Consider the following 24,307-nt stretch of genomic DNA (forward strand, 5'->3'; position numbering starts at 1 on the left):
ATAATTAGGTCATCCCTCTCCAGCGCAAATTCAAAGCCGACCACTTTAAATATACAGTTGGATGGTAGAAGCTACAGACATCTTTTCCTCCCCATACTGCCCCCAGTCGACACCCTCCCTCAAATCAAATCTGCACCGTTAAATACACGTCATCCCAATCATCCAACGGTCAGAAAAATCCTTCCCCTCCCAATGGCACACCGGAAATTTCTGCGAGGATCCAGGGGCAAGCGGGCGCGAATTCGAGCAGGCCCTCGTTTCTCGGCCCAATGGCTTGTCGCGTGCTTTAAATTGGATCCGAGCGGCCTTTTTCCAATCGCCGGTGAGATCTCTCCCATAAAAATCTCGAGCTCCCGAGATCAAAGCTTGGGTTTTTAATGGGGTTCGTTTCGTTCGCTGGGAGGGTTCTCTTCGCCTCGGTCTTTCTTCTATCTGCTTACCAAGAGTAAGCTCTCTTCAACCTTTTGATCTTTGCTTCAGATCTAGTCTTTTGACCATTTAGGGTTTTGGACTTGTGCTGATATTTATTGTTTTGGCTATGATTTTGGTGATAGCTACATGGATTAGGTAGCTTGTAGATGTACTAGTACCGTTCAATTCAGTAGCTAGGGTTCTATGTGGTTTCTGCTGTAGTTTTGCACGGATCCAGCTGTTAGTGCTCAGATCTAGCGTGATTCTGCTGTATAATGATGAGTTGTTGCTTATGTTAAGTTTGAGTTGCTGTAATTTTTGTACATGTTGTTATTTTTGGGAATTTGGTAGCGTTACTAGATTTTTGGAGGACTTTCCTCCTTCTCATGGATCTCATTATGTTCGAAGCGTATGTTAATTAAAGATCTTAATTTGGCTTTGTGATTATTTAATATCAAAGTTAAGAAATGCATATCTTGTTCCTTAATTGGAATAAGTAGCTAGGATGTGAAGGGATGAAACCATGCTTATCAATGATAGCTACGAAAAGGAAAGCAATGAAGAAATCATATAGGGAAGGAGAAGGAAGTGTTGCCACAAAGTTAGCCTACACGAGCACTAAGGCTATAGTAAAGTTCTCTTATTAGGCACACCAGACAGCGTTGAAGCCTCTATTGTGGTTTACCTCAAATGTAGTTAAATGTCAAGTAGGGGGGTTCCCTTATTAGTCTTTTGGCGCTTTTTGCTAACTAGAGTTTACATGCACACTTGGTAAAACTTAACAATGATGTAATAATAACTATGCTTGATATTGCAGAAGTGTTTCCTTATTGTTCTTTTAGAAAGTTTTCTATTCTTTTGTGACTTCTAAATGCTTCGGGGTCTCTGAATAGCTATTTCTGTATGGACCCCGTGTGTGCATGTCATGTCAGTTATTAAGGTTCAACAAGTAAAAGATACATTATCTGGAATTCTGTTTACTAGATGGTAATATCGTTCCAACAGATCAGATAAGCAAGAGCTGATTTAAAACTTCAGATTGGGAAATTATTTACAGCTTGATTTAAATGCCATAATTCGGATTTTTAAGCTACTAAAATTTCTTTAAACTGTTTTCTTGTTTCTTAGGCTTTTATATTATAATTTTCCGCTGTGATCAGGCAAGAAAACTATTCACAAGGAAACTAAACTGCTCAAGCTCTTCATGCCTATTTCTATTTTCTGTCATGTACTTCTTTACACATTCGGTGACAAGGGTCATAGAGGAGAGCCTTGAAAATCTGTACACCTATGTGGTGGTTATGTGATTTAGTTCAATCTGCAAAGTGATTTAGTCCTCTTGGATTTTTGTTATATCAAACAGGGTTGTAGTTTTATGTAGGATGTTCAGGGTTATCATATAAAAGTGTCTTTGCTTGCAAGAGCTATCAGCCTATCATACTACACAGATCAGGTAGCAGTTCTTGATGGTACTAATTAGTTTTCCTATTGTTGCTGACCATATTAGTCGCACCATGGGCCCACAATTCTGTTGGCATGGTGCAATTCATGAGACCCACTAAGTGCAACTTGTTGTTTGGGCCCAATCCCAGGCCAAAATTGTCTAGATAATGCTATACTTGAACCTTTGGCTTATCTATCTGAACACTTCAAACTTTTCATAGCTTCCCAATGTGGGACTAATATTGAGTCATCACAATCAACCCACCTTAGACAACGTTCTCATTGCAACATGACAATTGGTCCATCATAGTCCTACCATCAGGAGATGAGGACTCTAGAGATCTCTCCTGCGAGTTCGAGAGGTGGCTCTCACTGCACTCACACGGTGTAGCACTTAGTCTAGACTCTAGCGTAGCACTTAGGTCCAGACTTCAAGCTAATTTACTGCTCTGGTATCATTAGTCTCGAGGCCCGCAAGCCCTTTGACGTTGTGTAAGCCTTGTGACCCACTGGGTGCAACACATTGTTTGGCTCAATCCATTACTAGAATTGCCAAGCTGACCCTACACTTGAACCTTTGGCTTATCTATTTAAACCCCTCAAACTTTTCATAGCTTCCTGATGTGGAATTGATATTTGGGGCATCACAATATTCCTCTGAGAAGTTTTACTAATGTTAGCAATTATAGTAATCAAAGATTTACAACTTTATTATTTGAAAGATGAAGGTTTTTGGGTTGCTTCTGGAAGTTTCAAATATTTCACTGCTAAGATAAGTCAGTGCAGGTTCTCAGTTTAAAGTTAAAATTATTGTAATATTCATAGTTGAAGTATCAAATATCTTCTCGTTTATATCATGCTTATATTGCTTCCTCTTTCTCATCAAAGTGAAAAAAAAAATTATAGAACTGTGCAAGAGACCGTTCCTTCTACCAGGCTATTATATTCTGTTGGATTGAAATTGTTAAATAAGCAATGGATACTCAACTGTTCACCTCTTCATGCTTGCTGGTCTACAAAATCAGCAAAGCAGATAATAGAGACTATTTACCCATTGTTTGCTTCAAACAGGGGATAGGTTTGATATTGTGCCAAAACTTTCTGGATTGTACATGTACCTTTACATGTTCTCAAAATTGATATTTGGTCATGCTCGCGTAATGAACAATCATCGGTGTCTATAATTTTTCTTGGATTGATATTTCAAACGTAATAAATTAACTAGCTTGTAATAGATAACGCGTGTTGTGGCCACCATTTTGTTATGCTGGTCTCATTTATTTAACTAGCATGGACCCAGGTTGTGCAGCTTATGGCACATTCTGCCTTTCTTGCATGTGTTCTTGTTGTTCTGTGATGGAGTAAGAAACTGACTATATCCTAGCATTTAACCATTAGAAGTAATTTACAAAATTTGTTCCAGATTGATGCTTCGCGATGCCCTTTTTTGGCTCTGCAACCCATAACTCAATTTTATTTGGAGGTTGCATGCCTTTTTAATTATGTATAATGGCTTGAATGTGATGCTATAAAATAAGTTTATTTGGTTTTGATGTTGACTTGTAGTGAAATGTATACTCTCCTTGACTTTTATTTTGGGAGTCTCTTATAATATTTTAATTTATTTTCTCATCCCTTATTTGCTATATCCTCAAGTTAATCATAGTAATGTGCTGATATATATATGGTGGTTTTCTCAGGTTTTCTGAATTTGGTACTGATGGAGGACCAGCAGCAAAGGCACTGAAACCCAAGTTTAATGTTTTTGTAAAGCATTTAGCTTCCCGGGGCTTAGTTGTGCCGCCTCATATTGAGGTAAGGAATATATATGTTATTTTTGTTGTTATCATTTCTTGTTCATTATTATATTGCTTAAAATAATTTAATATTGAAGGACGTGTTATAATATCTGTGATCTATTTTTCAGATGAGACATGTCATCGCTGCAACAATGGGGCTGAAAGGACTTGGTGGCCTACTGTTCATTTTCAGCAGCTCCTTCGGAGCTTACCTCCTGGTATGGCTTTCTTAGGTTCTCCCAGACCTTTTGCATTTTAGTTGCTACAGGAGTTGTAAGAGCTCCAAAAACAACACAAAATGAGCTACAAAACTAGAGAGAAGAATCCTCCCAAATTGGGAGTCACCCCACCCCACCCCACCCCACAACAACAACAACAAAAAAATCCAACCCAAAAAAAAGGCAATCAAACATGAACGCCAACGGGGATGTCCATCCATTTTTTATAGGCAAATAATTTTCTATTTCACAACCGACTGTCAAACGATCTGACTGTTGTGATTAGGCTCTTATATGTGGAGTGCAATGTTATGTGGGCTTGCTATTAATATGGTGTTGGACTAGTATCTTCCATATTGATGAAATAATCTATGTTTTTTTTTTCTCCAAGCAGCTGCTCTACTTAGCATTTATTACTCCAATCGTGTATGATTTCTACAACTATGATATCGAAAGGCCAGAATTTGTTCAACTTTTCATCAAATTTACTCAGGTTTGGTTCTTTGCTTTCAATATTTCAGCTACCCATTTTACCTCAACAATGACAGGTGACAATTTTTTCTTGTGCACTGCTTTTCTAGAACTTGGCTCTCTTTGGTTCACTGCTCTTCTATCTTGGGATGAAGAATTCAATCCCAAAGCGACAACCCAAGAAAAAGGCTCCGAAGTCCAAGACAGTTTAAGTAGGAGACAAGTTGGGGTGTGTTGTACCCCTTGATGCTACATGGCTATCTTGATAGTTTGTGCTTGTTCTTGTTACATGTATTCGATTCATTTTGTATGGGACTATGGGGCACATGTTTAAGAGATATTATCGGTTGATTAGGACTGCTTCCCAAATACTTCATATGTTGGGAAGTTGAGCATAGACACGGCATATTTGTATTTCTAGGTCAGTTCTGTAGGATTCTGTTCTTGAAACAAGTTATTGAATTCCTGTGCTGTAACTGCTATATCTGAGCTCGGCTCAGCAGTCTATTTCCCATCTTGTACGTGCTGCTTATTCTTCGTGCATGATAGTTTAGCAACTTCTTATGGAGCCCTTAAATTTACCAGGGAATCTGAAGTTCAATAGGATTACCCGCGCAGTACTAAATTTTGCACACAGCTTTGAACTCTGTTGTTATTCTGGCATTGTTGGGTCTAATAAAAATGTTTGCAGCACAATACGCCTGGTATTGTAGATGACCTTTGATGTCGATTAAAATTGTCCTGCTGCCTTTTCAGTGTATCCTCATTTGAGCTCGGCTGCTCGCCAAAAGATTATAAATGTAGTTTCCCTTAACTTAAATACGAGTATCGAAAAGGTTTATTCTGGCCTTTTCAGTTCTGTATGTAAGGGATTAGTCTAGGCTGGTTCAAGATATGGGTGACGAACGGATCGGAAAAAGTAACGAAGTTGAGGTTGGAAAGGTCTAGCTTCCATCTAGCAGTAAACCAACAACGAAGCACAAGCAACTTACAAGTTATCATCACGTCCGGAGAATATTCGAGCTTTAGAAAAGTTACAAACAAGGAAGTATACCAAAATTAAGCAAAGATCCCTATACTGCTCAAAATCAAATACAAAATGCGGAAAAAACAGGAGTATGCAAATCCGTTTTTATTCTTCCCTCCGTCGAAATTCCCCTTCAAAAAATCCCTCGCTAATCCCACTCGATCTCGCTCAACACGTCATCCTCATCTTTCGGCGGCCTCACCACCAAGACCACAGCCCCCAAAACCTCGGGCACTCCCTCCCCTCTACTTGCTCCCCTCTCAACTCCCACACGCACCCACCCTCACTCGCCACCAGCTAGAACCCCCCCCCTCCCCTCGGACCCCCCTCTCTTCCTGTCGACCACACCACCAACCCTTCCTCCTCCTCCCTCTGAGCTGACCTCCACGACAGGTACCGTTCGAGCTCGCGACTCCACCGCCCACCCTCTCCCTCTCCTCCCAGCCCCATCACCGGGGCCCACCGCGGCGCACCATCCACCGGGCCACCCTTTTTCCCGCGCCACCCCACCCCCCCTCCCATCTTCAGAACCTCAGGCGCCTCTTTCACCCCGGCCACCCTCCGACCCTTGAACCGCGCAGCAGGGCCACCGTCGACGCCTCCGCCACCTCCCACGCCTCCCCGCAGTCTCACCAACCGGCATGCTCGTCCTTTGATGGCCAATTCGTCGTTCGCTCGGTGGTTTCTTCCCTACTGCCCGGTCACCTTCTCGATCTCCAGCCAATCTCCGCCCTGGCAGCATCCGCCTCTCGCGATCTCCAGCCTTCGGAGCACGCCAAGCTTGTCGGGCGTCGCGATTTGTCTTCGCGGCTTAGACGAAGTGACGTGTAGGCGAGCATCGGCGGGGAAGTCCGCGGGCGAACGCTCCACCCTGCGTCCCTCGGCGGCGCGGATGTCCTTGATGGCCCTCGCCGAGCCTCGTACTGCGCGCTTTGTCGTCACAAACAGACGTTCGACGGGTACTGAGCGGCGGAGGCCCGCTCGGCAGATGTTGGGAGCCGGAGCTCGTTAGAAGCAGGTCGCGCGCAGGAGGAGGAATCAAGGGGGAGGAGCGTCGGGCGAAGACGGGAGGGCCCATCCGGACCGGCAGCGACACAGGCTTGGTCGACGCCGGAGAGGCGTGACCTCCTCCATGACGAGGGAGTGGTTAAGCCGTCGTGGGAGAGGAGAGGAGAGGAGATGCGCGGCGTAGTCGTGCAGAGGCGAGGGGTTGCGGAGGATGTCGAGCGCGGGCGGTGTCGGGACTGGTACTTGCGGGGGGAGGGGGACGGGCGGTGAGGGGCGGAAGGATGCTGCGTAGAGGTCGGCGCCGGTGAGGGGGAGGAGGGGAGGGGAGGGGGAGGTTCGGCTGCCGTCGGCGCCGGAGGAGGAGGAGGAGAGGTGGCGTTCAGCAGGAGTGCGGGTGGGGTCTTGGAGTTTGGGGACGGGCGGGGAGCGAGGAAGAGCATGGTTAAATTTATTTGGGTGAGGCGGATCTTCAGGGAGGAAGAGAGGGAGGGGGAATCTTATCCTGTTGTTTTCGTCGGTTGAGGGTTTCTGCTTCGTACTCGGGCTTGGGTTCTTGCTGTTCGGACCGCCCGTTGTAATAAAGGGGATAATGGGAGTTTTATCGCTTGATTAAAATTTCTATTAAAAAAAAAAGGAAAATAAGAGAAAGAAAAAGAAACCAGCGTTATGGTGAATGGTTTGCTATTAGGGTTGAGCATGGTTCGATCCAAACCGAAAAAATCGACCGAACCGACCCGAAAAAATCGGTTTTATGAGTAGGGCGGTTAGGGTCGATTTGAAAACTTTTCAACTCGAACCGACCCGAACCGACCGAATATAGTGTAATACTATCCATTCTGATCTCAAACCCTACCCGACCCGTCTCCAAAGAGTCAAAGACTCAAACCCTAAACTCATTTTCTAAATCATTATGGGTTGAAAACAATATCATTATATTAATGTTTAATGCTTTATAATCTCCTACTTTGTTGATATCTTTTTTTTCTTTAACACGGTTTGTTGTTTGATAAAAAGTTTGATGAAGTTAGAACCGAACCGCACCGAACTGAACCGTACCGAACCGACTTGCAGCAGTTCGGTTCGGTTTTGAATTATAGACGGTTCGGTTCGGTTGTTCAAATTTTGGTAAAAACCGAACCAAACCGACCGTTGCACACCCCTATTTGCTATACCATTTTTTTCTTACATTTTTGTTTGGCTAGATAGGCCCGTTTGGATAATAGAAGTATTAGAAGTAAAAAAGTAGGTTATAGAAGTAACTTTCTAAGCTATGAAGTAGGAAGTAGTGGAAATAGCAATTTTTTTGTTTGTTTCATATATTTTTAGAAGTAATGGAAGTAGAACTTCTTCCTCTTCATTTACTTTTTTTGTTTAGATAACATTTAGAAATATTATTAGGAAGTAATTTTATCAATGAAAAGTTGTTAGAAGTAACTAATAAAGGAAATATTAATAAAAAAAATTATTTATGTCATAATTAATATGTATTTCAACTACTTCCGAGCTACTTCTGAGTATTAAGGATTGGAAAAATATTTTGGAAGTAAAGATGACACGTAGGCGTCACATAAGCATTTAGGAAAGTATTGGAAGTAAGTTATTCAGAGAACCAAACACACTTTTTTGCTTGGAAGTAGCAGAAGTAGCCTCTACTTCTTTTACTTTAGCTACTTCACAATTACTTCCGTGCAAACAAACAGGGCCTAAAAGGAAACAAGGAAAGCGTGTTATGCGGGATCCGTGACATTATGCTGACAGTAACAGTATAAATGACGGGAAAAAGCAGAAACCTAATCCCGTCAAAACAATTCAGAAATCATTTTAAAAATAAAAAAAATGAATCTCGTCTTCCATGTGCAAGTTGGGTTTCTTTCCTAGAAACCATTTTTCGGGAAACCATTTTTCGGTTGTTTGTGAGAAATAAACCAAGCACGCTCTTAGAGGGGAAAAATTATAATTTAGAAAATTGAGACTGATATTAGAAAAAAAATCCATCTAATGTTGCAAATTAGTAACTTTCTTTTTTTGGAAAGCAAATTAGTATCTTTATTATCTCCCAAACAAAATTTTCCTTTCTATGGACCATCGTAAGCCCACCGGCCTTTCCGTCTCGTTTGGTACGCGGGAATAAAGCTAGATGAGAATAGAATGAATGTAGGAACAGAACGAAATTGATGTGAGAACGGATGTTCGTTCTCATTCTCATGTTTGTATGCGATTTAAAAATTAAGTGGGAGCATCTTTAAGAAAGGTATATTCAAAATTTATTTTATTATTATTAATTTTTACTTAGGCGTGAATATCAATTCCTTGATAAAAACTCATTAGAAATAACAATTATCACATTAAGTGTGAATTAATGAAAAATATGAATAACATTTTTGTCATCCCAAAACACATAATATTTGATTAACATGAGTGAAAAATTAGAATTGCATTCCATTCACACTTATTCGAGACAGTGTAGTAAGGACCAAAAATCAAGAGAACGGATATGAAAGATGTTTATGACAGTATCCGAACCAATCCGACCCGTTAAGCCCCCTTACGGGCCTTTTACTTGTTTTCTCTGCTCGCTGCCCAGGCTCTGCACAGCACTCATCGGAGCCGGGAAACAAAAAGATATAAAGCCCCAAATTTGGCGCTCGCTTGCTCTCGGCAGTTCGCAATCAGCACGATGGTAATCCTCCACTCTCGTCGCCCTCAATTCATCCCTTAGTTCTGAATCCTCAAGCCCTAATCCTTTTATTTTCATCTTCAACTCCTTATCCCAGGACTACCTCAAAACCATCGTCCCCTCACAGCTCATGACCGAGCGAGGCTCCAACATAGTCGTCATTAATCCAGGTTTCCAAACCCTAACCCTAGTTCTATCTCAATAGTCGCTTTTACTTTCTTAGTTCAGTATTTAATGAGGCACTTGGCTGAAATTAGTCGCTTTGCATGAATTTAGCTGTTAATTTTAAACATCTCATAGAGTAGCGGCAAAGATTTTATGAAATCATCAATTCTGTGACCATGAATTGATGATGTTTAGCTTCTCACTTATTGATTGGCTTTGTTTCTTTTCCTGAAGGTTCTGCAAATGTTAGAATAGGGTTTGCTCAGCAGAATGTACCTTTTGATGTTCCACATTGCATCGCTCGGCATGTTACGGAATCAAATCAGGGCCCGAAGAGAACTGTTCAAGATCAGGTAAGGCGAAGTTAGAAATTTGTGCATGCTGGTGATTTGTGGCTTGTGTTTCTGCTGTTGTCATTTCGGTTTTGTTTCAGACGCTTAACTGTGAAGCAACTCCTGCTCAACGGTTGGCACGTGAAAGGGCTTATGACATGGTATGTGAAAAACTGTTATTTCAGCCAATCACTGATTTTTTTTTTAAATGGGCATGCACTTCTTTTAACTATATAGTTTGTACTTGATTTCAGATTGCATCTCTACTGAAGATCCCGTTTGCTGATGAAGCGGCTGCAACTAACTCTTTTCCTCCAAAGGTATGATCGTCTATGGCAGAAAACTTTTCCTTTTAATGTACGATCTCAAATGAGGTAAAATCCTTTTCTGTGTAGTTTCCGAGGCTTGATCTTTGTTGGAACTAAACCTGCAAATAGAGATATTTGGCAATTTTATTACTGAAGTTAATTATAAGTGTTACTTTGGTTATGTGGGGGTAGCTCGTGACGATCATGCTCAGTGTAATGGGGTCAAACTTCAGGAGAGAACAGGGAGTAAACCAAATTATTCAAACCCCGGGAGAAGAAGGGGAGGGGAACAGGTATGGTGAAGAGAATATCTATGAGTCGACTGACTTAACCCTCATAAGGAGAGAGAAATTGGCTACGTCATTTGGTTTTCATCATTATACTTTAACAGAGTCTAGCCAACCCAGACAAAAAGGGATGGGATGAGTGGACTCTGTGTGGGAAAAAAGATCTAAACAAGAATGGAAAATGTAGTACTGTCTTAACCATTAGAAAGAATGGTGAAAAGGATCTATCAAACACAGGAAAAGAGAAAGCTAGATCTTGGTTTCTTTGGATACAATTAGGCTTATCCTTGCCAAAAAGTCCTGCTCTGGCTAGTCTATTTTTTTTTCAGATTTATAATTTATCAATGCTAGCAGATCCTTGCAGTAAGTGATTAATGGCCATTTGGATGATGCTATAATTACTATTTGTTAGGGGTACTGGTTATTTAAGTTTTGGATAGCATTTGTTTGCAGATCACAACTCCCATTTGTCCGTCATAAGTTTATATGTTAAGTTATTGCCCCCATGTAGCCCACTTATAGTACTAATAGCCATAATTTTAGTTTGCTTAATTTCTTTGATATCACTGTTTAGAATACTCGGTAATGTTCTGTCTTGGATTGGTCCAACTATTGAAATTAAGTAACAGTTAAGTTGTGTTTTTCTTGGATAATCCATCACTTAGCATCCGGATTGGTCTAACTTTATACTATGTTCCACTGAGAGTTGATGCTGTAGGATCTGGACTTGTCTTAGGAGAGAATGGAAATCTTATCCCTAACATAGTTTGGAGTTCATCTGAGAATTTCTTGGACCTAAAAAATTGAATAAAATGTGTAAGATATCTTTTGTTAAAGCAGTAGCTAAAAGATCACCATGGTGTTACGTCTCATATATTGGTCAAGGTCTAAAAGTACTGTTCATATATGGTGTTGGAATCTAAAGTCTCAGAAATGCTCCTGTCGAAATGAGAGCCTATATCACCAATGCTAACTTAAGAGATGTGAATCAAGAACACATTAGACCAACTCCAGCAGGGGATAATTGAAATTCACTTTATCCCCTGCCACATCATATTATTCTCATATTACATCATCAATTGTCCCCATTATCACATGCACTCCACAGCAGGGGACAATTCAAAAAATAATTCACTTTTCTATTTCTCCACATATATATTTATAATATTTCGTTTTTTCATATATGATAGTAATTAATATTATCACACATATATATTAAAATATAAATTATTCATATTCATTTAATTTTGATATTTATCAAATATTATTATAATATTAAAAACACAACAAGACATGATTTTATTGATGATGATAAATTAACCGTACAATTTATTAAAAACACACAAAACACACTAAAAATTGATAAAATTAAAACCGAAAGTTGAAAATTAAGTTGTGGTTGCTCCAAACTTTTGCCAAATGTGCTCAACAAGATCCTCCTTCAATTGTAGATGTTTGGCTCGATCTCGGAGTTCAAATCTAGTATGAATATCTAATTCAGACCTACCTTGAACATGAACTTCAAATTGAGGCAACACTTGTGTTTGGTAATCAGATGATGAGCTCGAGCTAGCAATGCTTGATGGTTCAAAGTCAACGTTTCCCCAGTTTCGACTATACGTATCTCGTTCATCCTCCACTATCATATTGTGTAAAATAATACACGCTCTCATAATTTTTGACAAGATATTCAAATCCCACATTCTAGCTGGTTGACGAATTATAGCAAAACGTGCTTGGAGAACCCCAAATGCACGTTCCACATCCTTCCTGCAAGATTCTTGTTGTTTTACAAACAATTTTCATCCTTCCTGCAAGATTCTTGTTGTTTTACAAACAATTTTGCCTTTTCGCCTTGAGGATATTGAAGTGCTTGGACAAAGACAGGCCATTTCGGATAGATTCCGTCAGCAAGATAGTACGCTAAATTGTATTGATGACCATTCACAGTGAAGTTCACATGCGGAGCTTCACCTGCCTCAATGTCATCAAAGACAGGTGACCTTTCAAGCACATTTATATCATTCAATGTACCTGGCAATCCAAAAAAAGCATGTCATATCCACAAGTCATAAGAAGCAACCGCTTCGAGTATTACTGTTGCTGTGCCTTTATGTCCACTGGTAAATTGACCTTGCCAAGCCTTAGGACAATTTTTTCATTGCCAATGCATGCAATCCATACTTCCAATCATTCCAGGGAAGCCGCGTTCTTCGCCTACTTTTAGTAGTCGTTGGAGGTCTGCCTCATTTGGCCTTCTCAAATAGTCATTCTCAAAGATGGCTACAATACCTTCACAAAACTTGCTGACACACTCTACCGCAGTGGTTTCTCCAATCTTTACGTATTCGTCACAAGCATCAGCTGCTACTCCATATGCTTACATGCGTATAGCGGCTGTACACTTTTGGATTGTTGATAAACCACGCTTTCCGGCACCATTTCTACGTTGGGTAAAATATGTGTCATAATTTGACAGTGAATCTACGATCCGTAGAAATAGTGGTCATTGCATTCGGTATCTCCGATGAAATTGGTAGTCGGTGTATGTGGGAGATTCGACAAAGTAGTCTTTCATCAGCCTTTGATGGGCAGCTTCATGGTTTCTCTCTATGTATGTCCTCTTATGAGATCGATTACTTGAAGCTTGTAACTCTTCAAGTAATCGTTGTTGGTGATTGAGTAAAGATTCCTCCAAATCCCATTCTTTCTGGAGTTCTTCTAAGTTAAACTCGTATGGTGGTGGATCCATTTTTTTTGAAGTAGGGAATGGATTGTTGAGTATTAATGAACTTAGTATCCATCTGGTATTTATAATACCTAATATTTGGTTTCCAGAGTTCACATGTGACTTCTACTATTCATATTTGGATTGTAGTAGAAAAGATTCGTTCATGCCTTAGCTTTTCAGAGCTCACATGTGAAGAAGATAAGATTTAGCATATCAATAATACTACTATTCACTTCAGAGACACATGTGAAAGAAGATGGCATTTGACCAATAATTCGATCCTTAGCATGTTTAGCAGTTCATGCTCATACTCGTCCAATTCATTTCTTTGATTTCGACAATTTAGGCTCATCCATATTTCCATTTTTTTAGCACGTACTGCCTCCTTTTGAGCTGTTGCAACCTCTTGCATCATCTTCAACTGCTGTTCTTTCATTTCTTTAAGCTCATGGCGTTCAGATTCTATCTTCGAGTATTCCTCTTCAATAACAACTTTTGATCTTCTGGAAGATGATGATTTATTAAAAAAGCCCTTAGCTTTTTTCTTTGTAGTGTCTCTACCTTCTGGTCGTACAAAAGAAGGAATTGATGAACATGAGATATCATCTTCTTCACTACTTTTTCTTTTACCTCCACTATTGGCAGATGCACCGGATCCAACCATATATTTTGGTTCATTACGAACCAACTTCCATTCATCAAGCAAAGCAAACCTTTTTTTAGTTTCTTCGACAAACAAATCTTGAGCTCTTGCTATGTAGTTGTCGTCTGACCAATCACTTTGCCTCTGCTAATGCTTTTCTGAATACACCAATCCATTTACTGATTTTTTTGTTGAGATCGCAGTAATGGCTTTTACATTGTTGTTGAGTCCTATGAGGGCCACTTGTTGAATGCTCATTCAGGTAAGCAGCAATTTTACCCCAAAAAGTGTCCCCCTTTTGGCCACTGCCCAATTCACTATCATTACCGAAGTAAAAATAACTAGTTAGAAGCAGTTTGTTTTGCTCGACACTCCAAACCGAGTAACTAGATTTAGAAGTATCTTTTTGTGTTTGGGCCAAAAAACTATGTGGTGTGTCCTCATCAGCATTTCCAAGAGATATTTGAGTGGAAAACTCAGGTACATCTGTTGATCCACTGCTAAAATGAGGAGTAACTTGCTCGGTGTTTTGATTATTGATATTGGGGAAACCACCATGATTACTTCCACCGGTTTGTTGCCCATATTGCATATAAGGAAAATTATAAGGATATTGCATACCAAAATTAGATGGCATCATAAACGACATCTGAAAATTGGATGGCATGTTTTGAAGATTTTCTGGACGTTGGTTATTGGAATTTTGAAGTTGGTTAGGATACATGAAAGGTGGGGGATGATTAAAATTTTGGTTAGGGTCCATATTTGAAAGATAGCAAAGTTTTTGGAGGAAGATAGAAATCTTGAAGAAAATAGGCAAAAAATTTTGGTGTCCAAATGAAGTAAATTTGGACTCTATTTATAGATCTCGGAAAAAGAAAAATTATGGTGATTTTTATTTTTTTTTATTTGATCAATTTATTGGTAAAAAATACCATTTAAAAAAAAGGTGGAAATGAAAATCGCATTGCCCAACCAAAAGTTGCCACATGTCGCATGTGCATCTCATCTCCTTTACTTTTTCTCCCGCGCATGAATTGTCTTCCAGCAACAAATAATTGAGGAGACTAAAGACACATGGCATAATTTGATTTGTTTTCCTTTCAATAATACCCTATTTATTCAATAATTCCCAAACAAAGCCACATCATTCTACCTTTCCAATTATCCATTGTTGGAGCCAATTATCCCTCCAATTATCCATTGCTGGAGTTGGTCTTATAATCGGGGAAAGTATTATGTACTTGCAAGTCATTGTGAGATATCTGAGTTGGAATTCCACTCTTTTACCCAAAGTAGAGCACCTCCTTGCCTTCCAAAATCTGTTGTAGTCTCGCCATTGTAAAGTTTGGTTTGTTAAGGGTATTCCATAATATGAATTTCATAAAGTGGGTTTCCGCTTCCTTTCTTATCTGGTAGAAGCATATGGTTACTTTCCAATTAGTATGTTGAAAATTACTGTGGCTGTTGTTATCTGGAGGGTGATAGAAGGAAGCTATGAGAACCCCCAGTTGGAACCTGATAGGGCTGGATGCGGTTCTGACAATCTTAATGACGAATGAAAATAAACCAAAGCTGTAGAAATATAGAGGTCATAATCGGGTTCTGTGCTGCATGCGAGTGAACGTCTGGTTTAGGTCCTCACCTCTGGTTTCATTGTCATTGGCAAATTGACTGAACTGTCAAGTGGCATCATCTCAACCTTGTGAAATTTATGACGCATCTGGAAGAACTTTGAAGAGACGATGGTTAGTTGTTGAATGGAATCTATAGAACCAAATATGAGCACTGAGCAAGCTTTAGATTACGCTGAAGGGTCCATCTACCTATTTTTAATGGTTGGTAAACAGTTCTAAAGACTTCTTAGGATGTGAACGTTTTTGCTGAACTGTTTATTTTGTCTACTCAAATTAATGTGGTTCTTATGGTACAAGCTGGATTAAGTGTGGGGTTGAACTGATTGGCCAAGTTCATTATTAAAGCTTGTACAAAAATAATTATTCCTGAACAACTTCACTAACATCTTGATATGGTTTTGTTTATAACAAGACAAAAATCAGGATTTGGTGATAGATATTTATGAATTTAGAATCTGCCAGATGCTATGATCTAGTTATCGCTGGTTGTTTTGGGAGATTACAGTGAGGTGGATATCACGTGAGCGTGCTCTCTCACTCATTCCCTTTTCTTTATGGTAGGTCTGGTGTCCAGAAGCCTGTCTAAGCAGCTGACTACTTTTTATTGGCTGGAACTGCTGTGGCAATGTTCTTGTTTTGAGGACTGCATTTGTTCTGTTAAAACGATGAGGTCTGCCCTAATTCATAACATATTCATTCTGATTTTAAGGAGAGAGTAAAAAAGAAATCATTTTATTGGCGTAATGTCAATTTCTTTTGGTGGAATAGGCCGTAACCTGGCGCGGGCCACTTTTAAATCATCCTATTTGATTTTCAAAAGAAAAGAAAAGGATTAATTGTTTACTCAGTTTTTTTTCCCTTAAGTAATTTATGCCCTAACATATACAACTAGTTAGTGCCATCTGTATGGTCATGTTTATTACCTCAGTAACAAGTATTACTCTAGTATAAATCAATCTGGACATTTCTGCCGTTGTTTTCATACAATAATCATATTTCTATGTAATTTTAATTTGTAGACCTTACCTTATAGAATTAAACTCCTGTTCATGAGTACATGTGCTTGTATTTTGTGCATTCTAATATTGAACATCCATATGAATTTACATGAATTTGTTTTGCAGATGGGACGTCTTGATGGATATACCCCATATCAAAGCAGAACTGATATTGCTTTCAACTGGACAAATGTGATGGAGAAAAAGACATCTTCAGCAATAGGTATGTCAAACCAAAATTTGCTCGCATTTTTGGGTTCTTTTAATTCCTTAACTATTTGAGTATTTAATTATACCTTGGAAGAAATTTTGTATTTCCTTCAATAAGTTTTTTTGTAAAATGATTGTGACATGAAACTTATTTCTATTGCTAATCATAACAAGTTTCTGCAACATGAAGCTTGTTTCTAACTTTCTATTGCTGATCGTAAGTCGTAACATGTCTCTACTATTTCATCAAAATTACTGAGAGTAGTAAAAGCTATTCGCATATTTAAGTTTCTTTCTCTACTTCATCGTGTTATTTCAGTAGTCATAGATTTTGTTGCAAGCAAAGGTCAGTATTAAACCTTTAGCTAATTGATCTGTGAAGGCAGTTCTTTTATGCTTCTTTCGGTGTCATTCTCGGATTATATTTTAGTACTTAGTATCATGGTGGTAGTCAAAATGCTTGATTAATAAATTCATGCCTTTTTATTCAAACATTATGAAGGATTAGTAGTGGAAGGTAGATGAGCTGATAAGAAGTCTATTTATTTGCACATTCTTACAAACAAAATGGAAAGTGAAAAACTGTAATCATCTTGCTCTTCAATGGAATCATCTGAAACTAGCCAATCAGATTTGTCAGTTTTGTTGGTGCTTGCAGAATATAGCAAGGCTTTATTTTTTTTCATGTTTGTAGGCGTGTGTTCGTCGTTGATCTATATTTGGTGTATTCAGCATTTTAGTGATGGTTTGTGCATGCAACAATTTGTGATCTATATGTGGTGTATTCAGCATTTTAGTGATGGTTTGTGCGTGCAACAATTTGAAACATTTTTATTTTCACTGGAGCTTTCTACAGAATATGGCCTTTTAAAAAAGTATGAATTCACATGTAGCTAAACAGTTTCTGAATGTAGTGACTGGTTTCCTTTCTATGTTTCTCTCAATTGAAAATAATTATTCACAGAATGGAAATGATAGGCTTGTTACTCTTTTTTCAACTCCATTTTTCTTGTGTTAAGTATTTAGCTTCACCTTTGAATCGATAGGATTCTTTGATCTGCATTTGGTGTGCATTTCAGTAATGGCTTGTACAGGTAACAATTTGAAATACCTTATTCTGAACATTCTACAGCATGCAACCCTTCTTTTTGTATAAAAGTACAAATTCACATGTAGCTAATGCGTTTCTGAAATGTAATGATTTATTTTCTTTCATTATGTTGCTCTCACTCACAGATTGCAAATGATAGGCTTGTTACTCTCTTTTCAACTCCATTTTCTTTGAGGAAGTTGTCAGCTTCTATTTTGAATCAATAAGTCTACTAAAGTGTGATGTCTTGAACTAGTAACTGAAATTGATCTATTTGGGATTCATTTGCTTATTTTTATTTGTATATGCTTTGTGCAACCTGTGTTGGACATTTCTTCAGAAAGCTCAGAAAATAAAGGTGCCGAAGAGGGGCTTTTGGACCAACCAAAAGTTGAAGGTTGCAGTTCTGATGAATACAAGTATAAGGAGTTTATATGCGGAGAGGAAGCCCTGAAAATTTCCTCTCTTGAGCCATACTGCTTACGTCGTCCTATTCGTAGAGGTCATTTTAATGTGTCTCAGCACTATCCTCAACAGCAGGTATTAACTTGGACAACCACATGATGTTTCAATTTTTTATTGACAGCTGTGTAACACTGGTTATGGTGACTTTAGAGCTGAACAAAATTTATAGCTGCTCTATAATTTGTATTTGGGACTGTATGATGAGCTTCTTCGAAACTTGCATTTCATAGATGGTGGTGATGCAACAAGTAGTCCCTTATGAATCATGATATCATCTTATAGTTTTTACACCAATCTGAGACAACAAGGCTCCAGCTTGTTGACTATCAAACAGAGGACCTCTATTCTATATAATTGCATCCATCATGAATCAGCACCAACACAGCAAGGGTTGATGTAAGATTGACAGAAGTCATATAAATTTTGTCAAGTTATTATTTTTATGGGAAAAAGCTGGGATCATAACTTGGAAGAACAGTTTATATTAGATTGTCCTTTTCAGTGCTGTTTAGTAGTCCTGTGACAATACAAACAATAATCTTGCAGGTGATTGAAGATCTTTATGCTATCTGGGACTGGATATTAATTGATAAACTGCATATTCTTCCGGATGACAGAAACTTCTATTCAGCAATTCTTGTAGTGCCTGAGACATTCGATAGCCGTGGTACATTTTTCTTTCTCTATCTTGCTTTGTAAACACATATACGTCTGTTATATCTTCTTTATATATGTGCTTTATGTAGTTGTAGGTGACTGGTCTTATGTGGTAGAGGAAAATGATCACTGGTGCAGTGGAGCTTAATCACACAGTCTTTTTGCCTTTTGATTTAGTTATTGGATGTTTCATTTTATATTCAGGACATGACAATAATGAATTTCTGTATAGGCCAGGTGTGAAACAGGCTTTATCTTGTACTCGACGTTTGGTATTCGGTTAAATTGATCTTGTTTTAAAAAACTAGAGATTTTCACATGAAATAACTTTTTTTGTTTATCTCCACACACCATTGGAATGATATAAAAGTTATCACAAATCCTTATGAATTGCATAGTTCTATCATAATTTAGTGTAGTCATGAATTTCACATCCAAGTTACTTAATATGAAGCGTATAAGTATGTGTTATTGAGCCCCCAAATTACCATCTTATTTGCATAGTACATTTACATTTTACTAATATCTCCATGGAAGGTACTAACTGGCATCCTTAGTCTTCTTATATATCTTTTTTTCAGTCTATGTACATTTTGGATGGTTGCTCAGTAGTTCTTTGAGCTTAAACTGCATGAGCGATAAGCAGAGTGGCTAGCTGCCTGCCAGCTTGCTAGGATTATGAAACAATTTTTTTTGCCAAATTCTACTTGGCCTGATATTCAGCTTCACTATAGAGGGGTGGAATAAGTAATAAGTTTCCAGCTTTTATCAACTATTTACTGGAGCCTTGTGCAGTTGTGCTCCATAACTGATCCTGTCAACCAGTAAAAGGCTTAGATGATGACGACGATGATGATCTCCTTGAATATTTTAAATAACCAAAATGCTTCTTATTTGATACTAGTAAGTATAACTTTCTTTAAAATAAAGAGGTCTCCTATTTAATGACTTCTTCTCTACTGCTCTTTTGTGACAAAAGATCCTGGTATGCCTGGATGTAAATAATAATAGAAAGGTCAGAAAACAGGTGCAAGAAGGAAATGCACACAATTGTAAATGTCAAGGAAGAGAAACAGAGGGTTGAATGTAATTGGAATAACTGATTGCAATTCCCATGCATGATTGGATATTAAGAATTTGAAATGACAACATAGTTACTACTAGAAAACTTCAAATCTAAAACAAAAGAATCTGATAATTAAAAAAGAGCCCTAATACTCCATTATCTATTGAAATTCTGGGATTGGTAATGTGGTGACCATCAGCTCAGAAGAGAGTTAGGTGAAACAATGTAATTAGGAAGATCTGATGCAATGAAAGAGCAGCATATATTTAATTATAATTGAGATGCGACAAGGCCTTTGAATATTGCTATGATAGATGTGGTGATAGTGAAATCTAACCACCTATTGTTAATATGAAGGACTGAATGTCAGTTCACGATGGAATTGGATTTCCTCAAATCTGGACCAACTAAGAATCTACGTAAGGGTTTAACTATCGGATATCTAGGTAATATTGGATGGCTAAATTTAAATTGGATTGCAGATATCAGGAAAATATCGAGGATATGTGGTTTATCGGAACGCAATAACAGATATTTGCATGTATAGTATACTGCACTTAAATGTAATATCAACATACTTAATGAAATTTAAGCATATAACTTGTAAATAGTATATGTTTAGGATCACTAATCAACCGTGTAAAACAAAAAAGGTACAAATCAGCGTTACAACATTTTGTCTTATTTTTTAGGCCGAAATGTCATTTCATATAATGGGAAAGTCACGATATGCCGCTCAAAAATTGCCAAACATGGTATATTGTATTACAACAAGCGATATGAAAGGATGTATCGGTCAACATATCGGCTGATATCTCGACTATATTGGGGATATATCGCCCAAAATAGCCAAAAAGCGGTAAAAGATATTTAGAGATCATATCAGTTGTGGCAAGCCTTGTAAAAGGATATATCAGGAGATATATCTGGCCATGTCGGGGATATTTAAAACAATAATGCAATTCATATAATTCCTATCGTGTTATCCAAGTCTCTCCTCACACTCCAAGAATCTCAATTTAACTACGAATTTTCTCTCCATATCTCACCATAAAATGGTGTTTCCCACACACATGCTCAGGTTTTAGCTGTTCACAAGGAGGGAGGAAAATGAATATCCAAAATTTAGCTACTTTATTTAATATGGATAATGTCACTGCATTGGGCATGTGATTACCCCTGAATAAATAGATGTAATTACCGCAGAAGTTTCTCCATTTAGATGTGTTTTCCGCATAATTTCTGGGTTTTATTACAATTACTTGACAAATGTAGTTCCAAGTAGCAAACCCCAGCATCTTGCTGTTCCACTAGCATTTTTCTTAAGAAAGACAGTTTTCTAATGCAGCCTTTATTTGATGAGTTTAAAGTATGTTATAGAAAACCCATTCATTGATTCTTCCTTGTATTTTCTCTGTCTAGGTTTTCTGTACCTAGCTATATGTTGACTTTATACTTTTTTCAGGGCCTTTTTTAATAAAGAACAGTAGTCTTATCCGTTATCACATTTTCATTAGAATCTTTAGATATCTTGGAGTTATATGATGATCAAGCAATATAACTTGCCAATGTTATTCTTCGATCCGTTCACTTCAACCCTAAAAAATTCTTCTGTTTTAAGAGAGATATCAATGAAACCAAAGACTTTTTCATCGAGGAAACACCAACTGTTTTCTGTTAGAAGCTTGCTTGGAGCATTCCTTTTTGTTTATGCGGAAATGACATGGAAAAGACATACAATGGGATTAGAAGATTCTCTTGCTTTCTATGGTACTATGTAAACTTTAACTCTGACGGTCTACTTTAGATTGATTTATAATGACAAGTTGTGACATCAAAGATAACACCATAGATAATAACAACTATTGGGCAATGAGGAATGACCAGTCGCCATGCACAAGAAAGACCTATATCTTTCAAAGCCATAAAAAACGTTCTTCATTTCTCGAGTGTTTATGTCGTTCTTGATCATATAGATTAATTCTGATCTTATATGATGTAGAAGTAGTTAGAACACAATGAATGCATTGAATATGAGGCACCGATTATAATCATGCGGCCAAGCCTAAGGAAAGGAGAGAGATTCTAGTACTATCTTGTATGTACCAAAAAAAAATTGTAACTTGCTGAACTATATTTTCTCTCAGAAAGCATAGTCAACTGTTATATTAAGGCATGTCATTTACTCCTTTGCATCTTATTACACAAATTTTGGGTAAAGTTGGCCATATTTTAGTTTTAATTTCCTCTGTTCACAAGTCATAAGTCATAGCCCATCTGTTTTTATTTTTTTAATCTTTTGTACTAACGATGTTTTATTCTTTTATGGATTGAATATCAAGGAACTTAATTTCAAATGTTGTCCATTAAATCTCTGTAAGTGCATAACAAATGCAGTCATCATAGCATCTAATCTCCAATTAAATTAGGCTATTTATATCACTTGATAGCATTTTAAATTGTTATAATCTATTGTTCAACATTACCCCCTAACAAAAAATACAATTTTCTGGAACAGATCTAATGAAATTGAGCAATTATTCTAACTGAAACTAATCTGCATATCTAACTTTCAAAGTTTAATTTATTCAATTTTGCAGTTACTTGCTTTTGTGTAATATAGGAATTAATATTCACTCTTTGATACAAAATGTAATTTTATGATCTTCATAGTTCATAGTTGGCAATGACATTAATGTTTCTAAAACTTATGTGTGCATCACATGAAACTTTTAATCACAATCAACTCTTGATCTTTAGTAATTAACCTATATGGTGACTTTGTATAATTATATTACAAAATTTAATAAATACATGGTTAAAGAAATAATCTAAGTAGATGCATGGATTTATCATTTACAAAATAAAAGGGATAACTTTAAGTTTATGCACGTAAAGGTTTGCGCACAAAGATTTACCGACTAAAATTTGTAGGTCCTTATAATTAAATGACATTTTGACTACATGCCCATTTAGAAATTACAACTATGTTGCTGTGATGAATTTGGTGTGTTAGATATTACTGATATTTGGGTTTAGGAGATATTATTGAGATGTTGTGAGATATGATTAGATATGATTTTATCTCATAACTATTTTGTAATATTCTCCTAAGCTCTATTTAAGAGAGATTAGGGTTAGATGAATAAATAACTTTGTCTTTTCTATTTCTCTATAGCAACTTCCATCTTTCTAGATCTCGCGACCATCGAGGGGTTTTGCATGACCTTCATGGTCCCCTTTGCAGCTATGACAACATTTTTGATGGCATCAATAACATCAACAACTTTGACATCATTGTTTTTTTAGATCTTATCAAACACCCTCTACAAGGTGACCCTCCACAAAATCACCTAAATAAAAAAGGCATATACTGTTCACATGATGAACAATATCGGCATTACTATTTACTCTTAGGCATCTTTGGTAGTTATATGCAACGATAACGGTTCTCTTTAGATGTTATTTCTATTGGCTACTAGCCTAGAGTTTTTCCTGGTTGACCCGCCTAGGGTTTCTATTAGTTGACCTACCTAGAATTTCTTTCTATTGGCTAACCTGCCTAGGATTTCCAATGACTATTATTACAATTTTCTGATCGTTGATGTCTTCAAGTATTCCGGAAAAAGATGACATTGTCAAAGTTCTTGCAACTAGCTGTTTATTTCGGTTTGTAACAAGCTGGATATATATAGTAATATATGGTCTAGCTTGAAGGGGAGTGTTAGATATTATTGGTATTTAGGTTTAGGAGATATTATTGAGATATTATGAGATGTGATTAGATATGATTTTATCTCATACTTATTTTGTAATATCCTCCTAATCTCTATTTAAGGGAGATTAGGGTTAGATGAATAAATAACTTTGCCTTTTTTATTTCTCTGCATGGGGCATCAAATCAAAATTGTGGAGTTAAATAGATTTTTTCTCTTGTACTTTTTTATTAGGTATTTTCCTTTTGATAAGTTGTTAGATAGCTTAAGGCTTAAGCTATGAAATTTCTTTTTCATAATTTGATGTCATTAATTTTTCCAGAAATCAAAGAGATGCTGTCAATTGTGCTGCGAGATTTAAGGTTTAGCTCTGCAGTGGTACATCAGGTCTGCAACACATTTTGTTTATGAATATCTAAAAGTTGGTATTTTTATGTATATACCTTGTTACTGATCTTTGTTTACGAATCATGATATAGTCCATTTTTTGTATTCTATATTTCATTGGAAGTGGTTTTTTGACTATTGATTCTATATTCATTGGAAGTGGTTTTTTGACTATTGATTCTATATTTCATTGGAAGTGGTTTTTTGACTATTGATTTTATGATACCTTTTAAGTCTCTGAAGTCGACGTGTTGGTTTTGCTTTTGAAATATTGGAAAATGTCACGTAATTTGTTGCAAAATAGGTTAGGGAGCATACTAGGGAAATCACTAAGCTTGGAAAAAAGATTTTGGTTGCTTGGAAATGACATAATTTTACTATTTTGTAGAAGCTGCAATGTCCTGAACAATACATGTTCAGAAAAATGTTCTAATGGGTATGATGCTAGATTGTGAGAATCTGTTGGAAAGAAGCCTAATGAGATTGCAACCCTAGTTAAAAGAAACCAAGGTTAGTCCAGCATGCAGCGCTTGAAACCGTCTTATGGGCATGCTTTAGTTG

The 24,307-nt window shown here is 37.5% G+C and overlaps 2 protein-coding genes across 4 annotated transcripts in view; both read left to right on the plus strand.

The window, feature by feature from the left end:
- LOC109837523 lies at positions 304-4,874 on the plus strand. The gene is made up of 5 exons (XM_020405805.1): positions 304-445; positions 3,555-3,669; positions 3,782-3,871; positions 4,266-4,364; positions 4,453-4,874. The coding sequence occupies exons 1-5, from the start codon at positions 378-380 to the stop codon at positions 4,552-4,554; spliced, it is 474 nt and encodes a 157-aa protein (XP_020261394.1). The 5' UTR covers positions 304-377; the 3' UTR covers positions 4,555-4,874.
- Positions 8,928-24,307, plus strand: part of LOC109837524 (actin-related protein 9) — a 28,361-nt gene continuing 12,981 nt past the window's right edge. For 2 of the 3 annotated variants that reach the window (XM_020405807.1, XM_020405808.1), the window contains exons 1-9: positions 8,928-9,057; positions 9,152-9,224; positions 9,454-9,572; positions 9,653-9,712; positions 9,806-9,871; positions 16,282-16,378; positions 17,796-17,995; positions 18,467-18,587; positions 23,682-23,746. In XM_020405807.1, the coding sequence (XP_020261396.1) occupies positions 9,055-9,057; positions 9,152-9,224; positions 9,454-9,572; positions 9,653-9,712; positions 9,806-9,871; positions 16,282-16,378; positions 17,796-17,995; positions 18,467-18,587; positions 23,682-23,746 (804 nt within the window). In that variant the 5' untranslated portion in view covers positions 8,928-9,054. Of the gene's footprint in view, positions 9,058-9,151; positions 9,225-9,453; positions 9,573-9,652; positions 9,713-9,805; positions 9,872-15,737; positions 15,828-16,281; positions 16,379-17,795; positions 17,996-18,466; positions 18,588-23,681; positions 23,747-24,307 lie in introns of those variants that run through there. The other variant, XM_020405809.1, reaches the window with a different exon arrangement.

Source organism: Asparagus officinalis, chromosome 4 (assembly GCF_001876935.1).
Source record: "Asparagus officinalis chromosome 4, Aspof.V1, whole genome shotgun sequence".
In the NCBI taxonomy this organism is placed as follows: Eukaryota; Viridiplantae; Streptophyta; class Magnoliopsida; order Asparagales; family Asparagaceae; genus Asparagus; species Asparagus officinalis.

Coding starts and splice junctions, on each gene's coding strand:
- LOC109837523 (XM_020405805.1), top strand. CDS start 378: ATGGGGTTCGTTTCGTTCGCTGGGAGGGTTCTCTTCGCCTCGGTCTTT. Junction 3,670..3,781: donor TTGTGCCGCCTCATATTGAG/GTAAGGAATATA, acceptor TCTATTTTTCAG/ATGAGACATGTCATCGCTGC. Junction 3,872..4,265: donor CCTTCGGAGCTTACCTCCTG/GTATGGCTTTCT, acceptor TTCTCCAAGCAG/CTGCTCTACTTAGCATTTAT.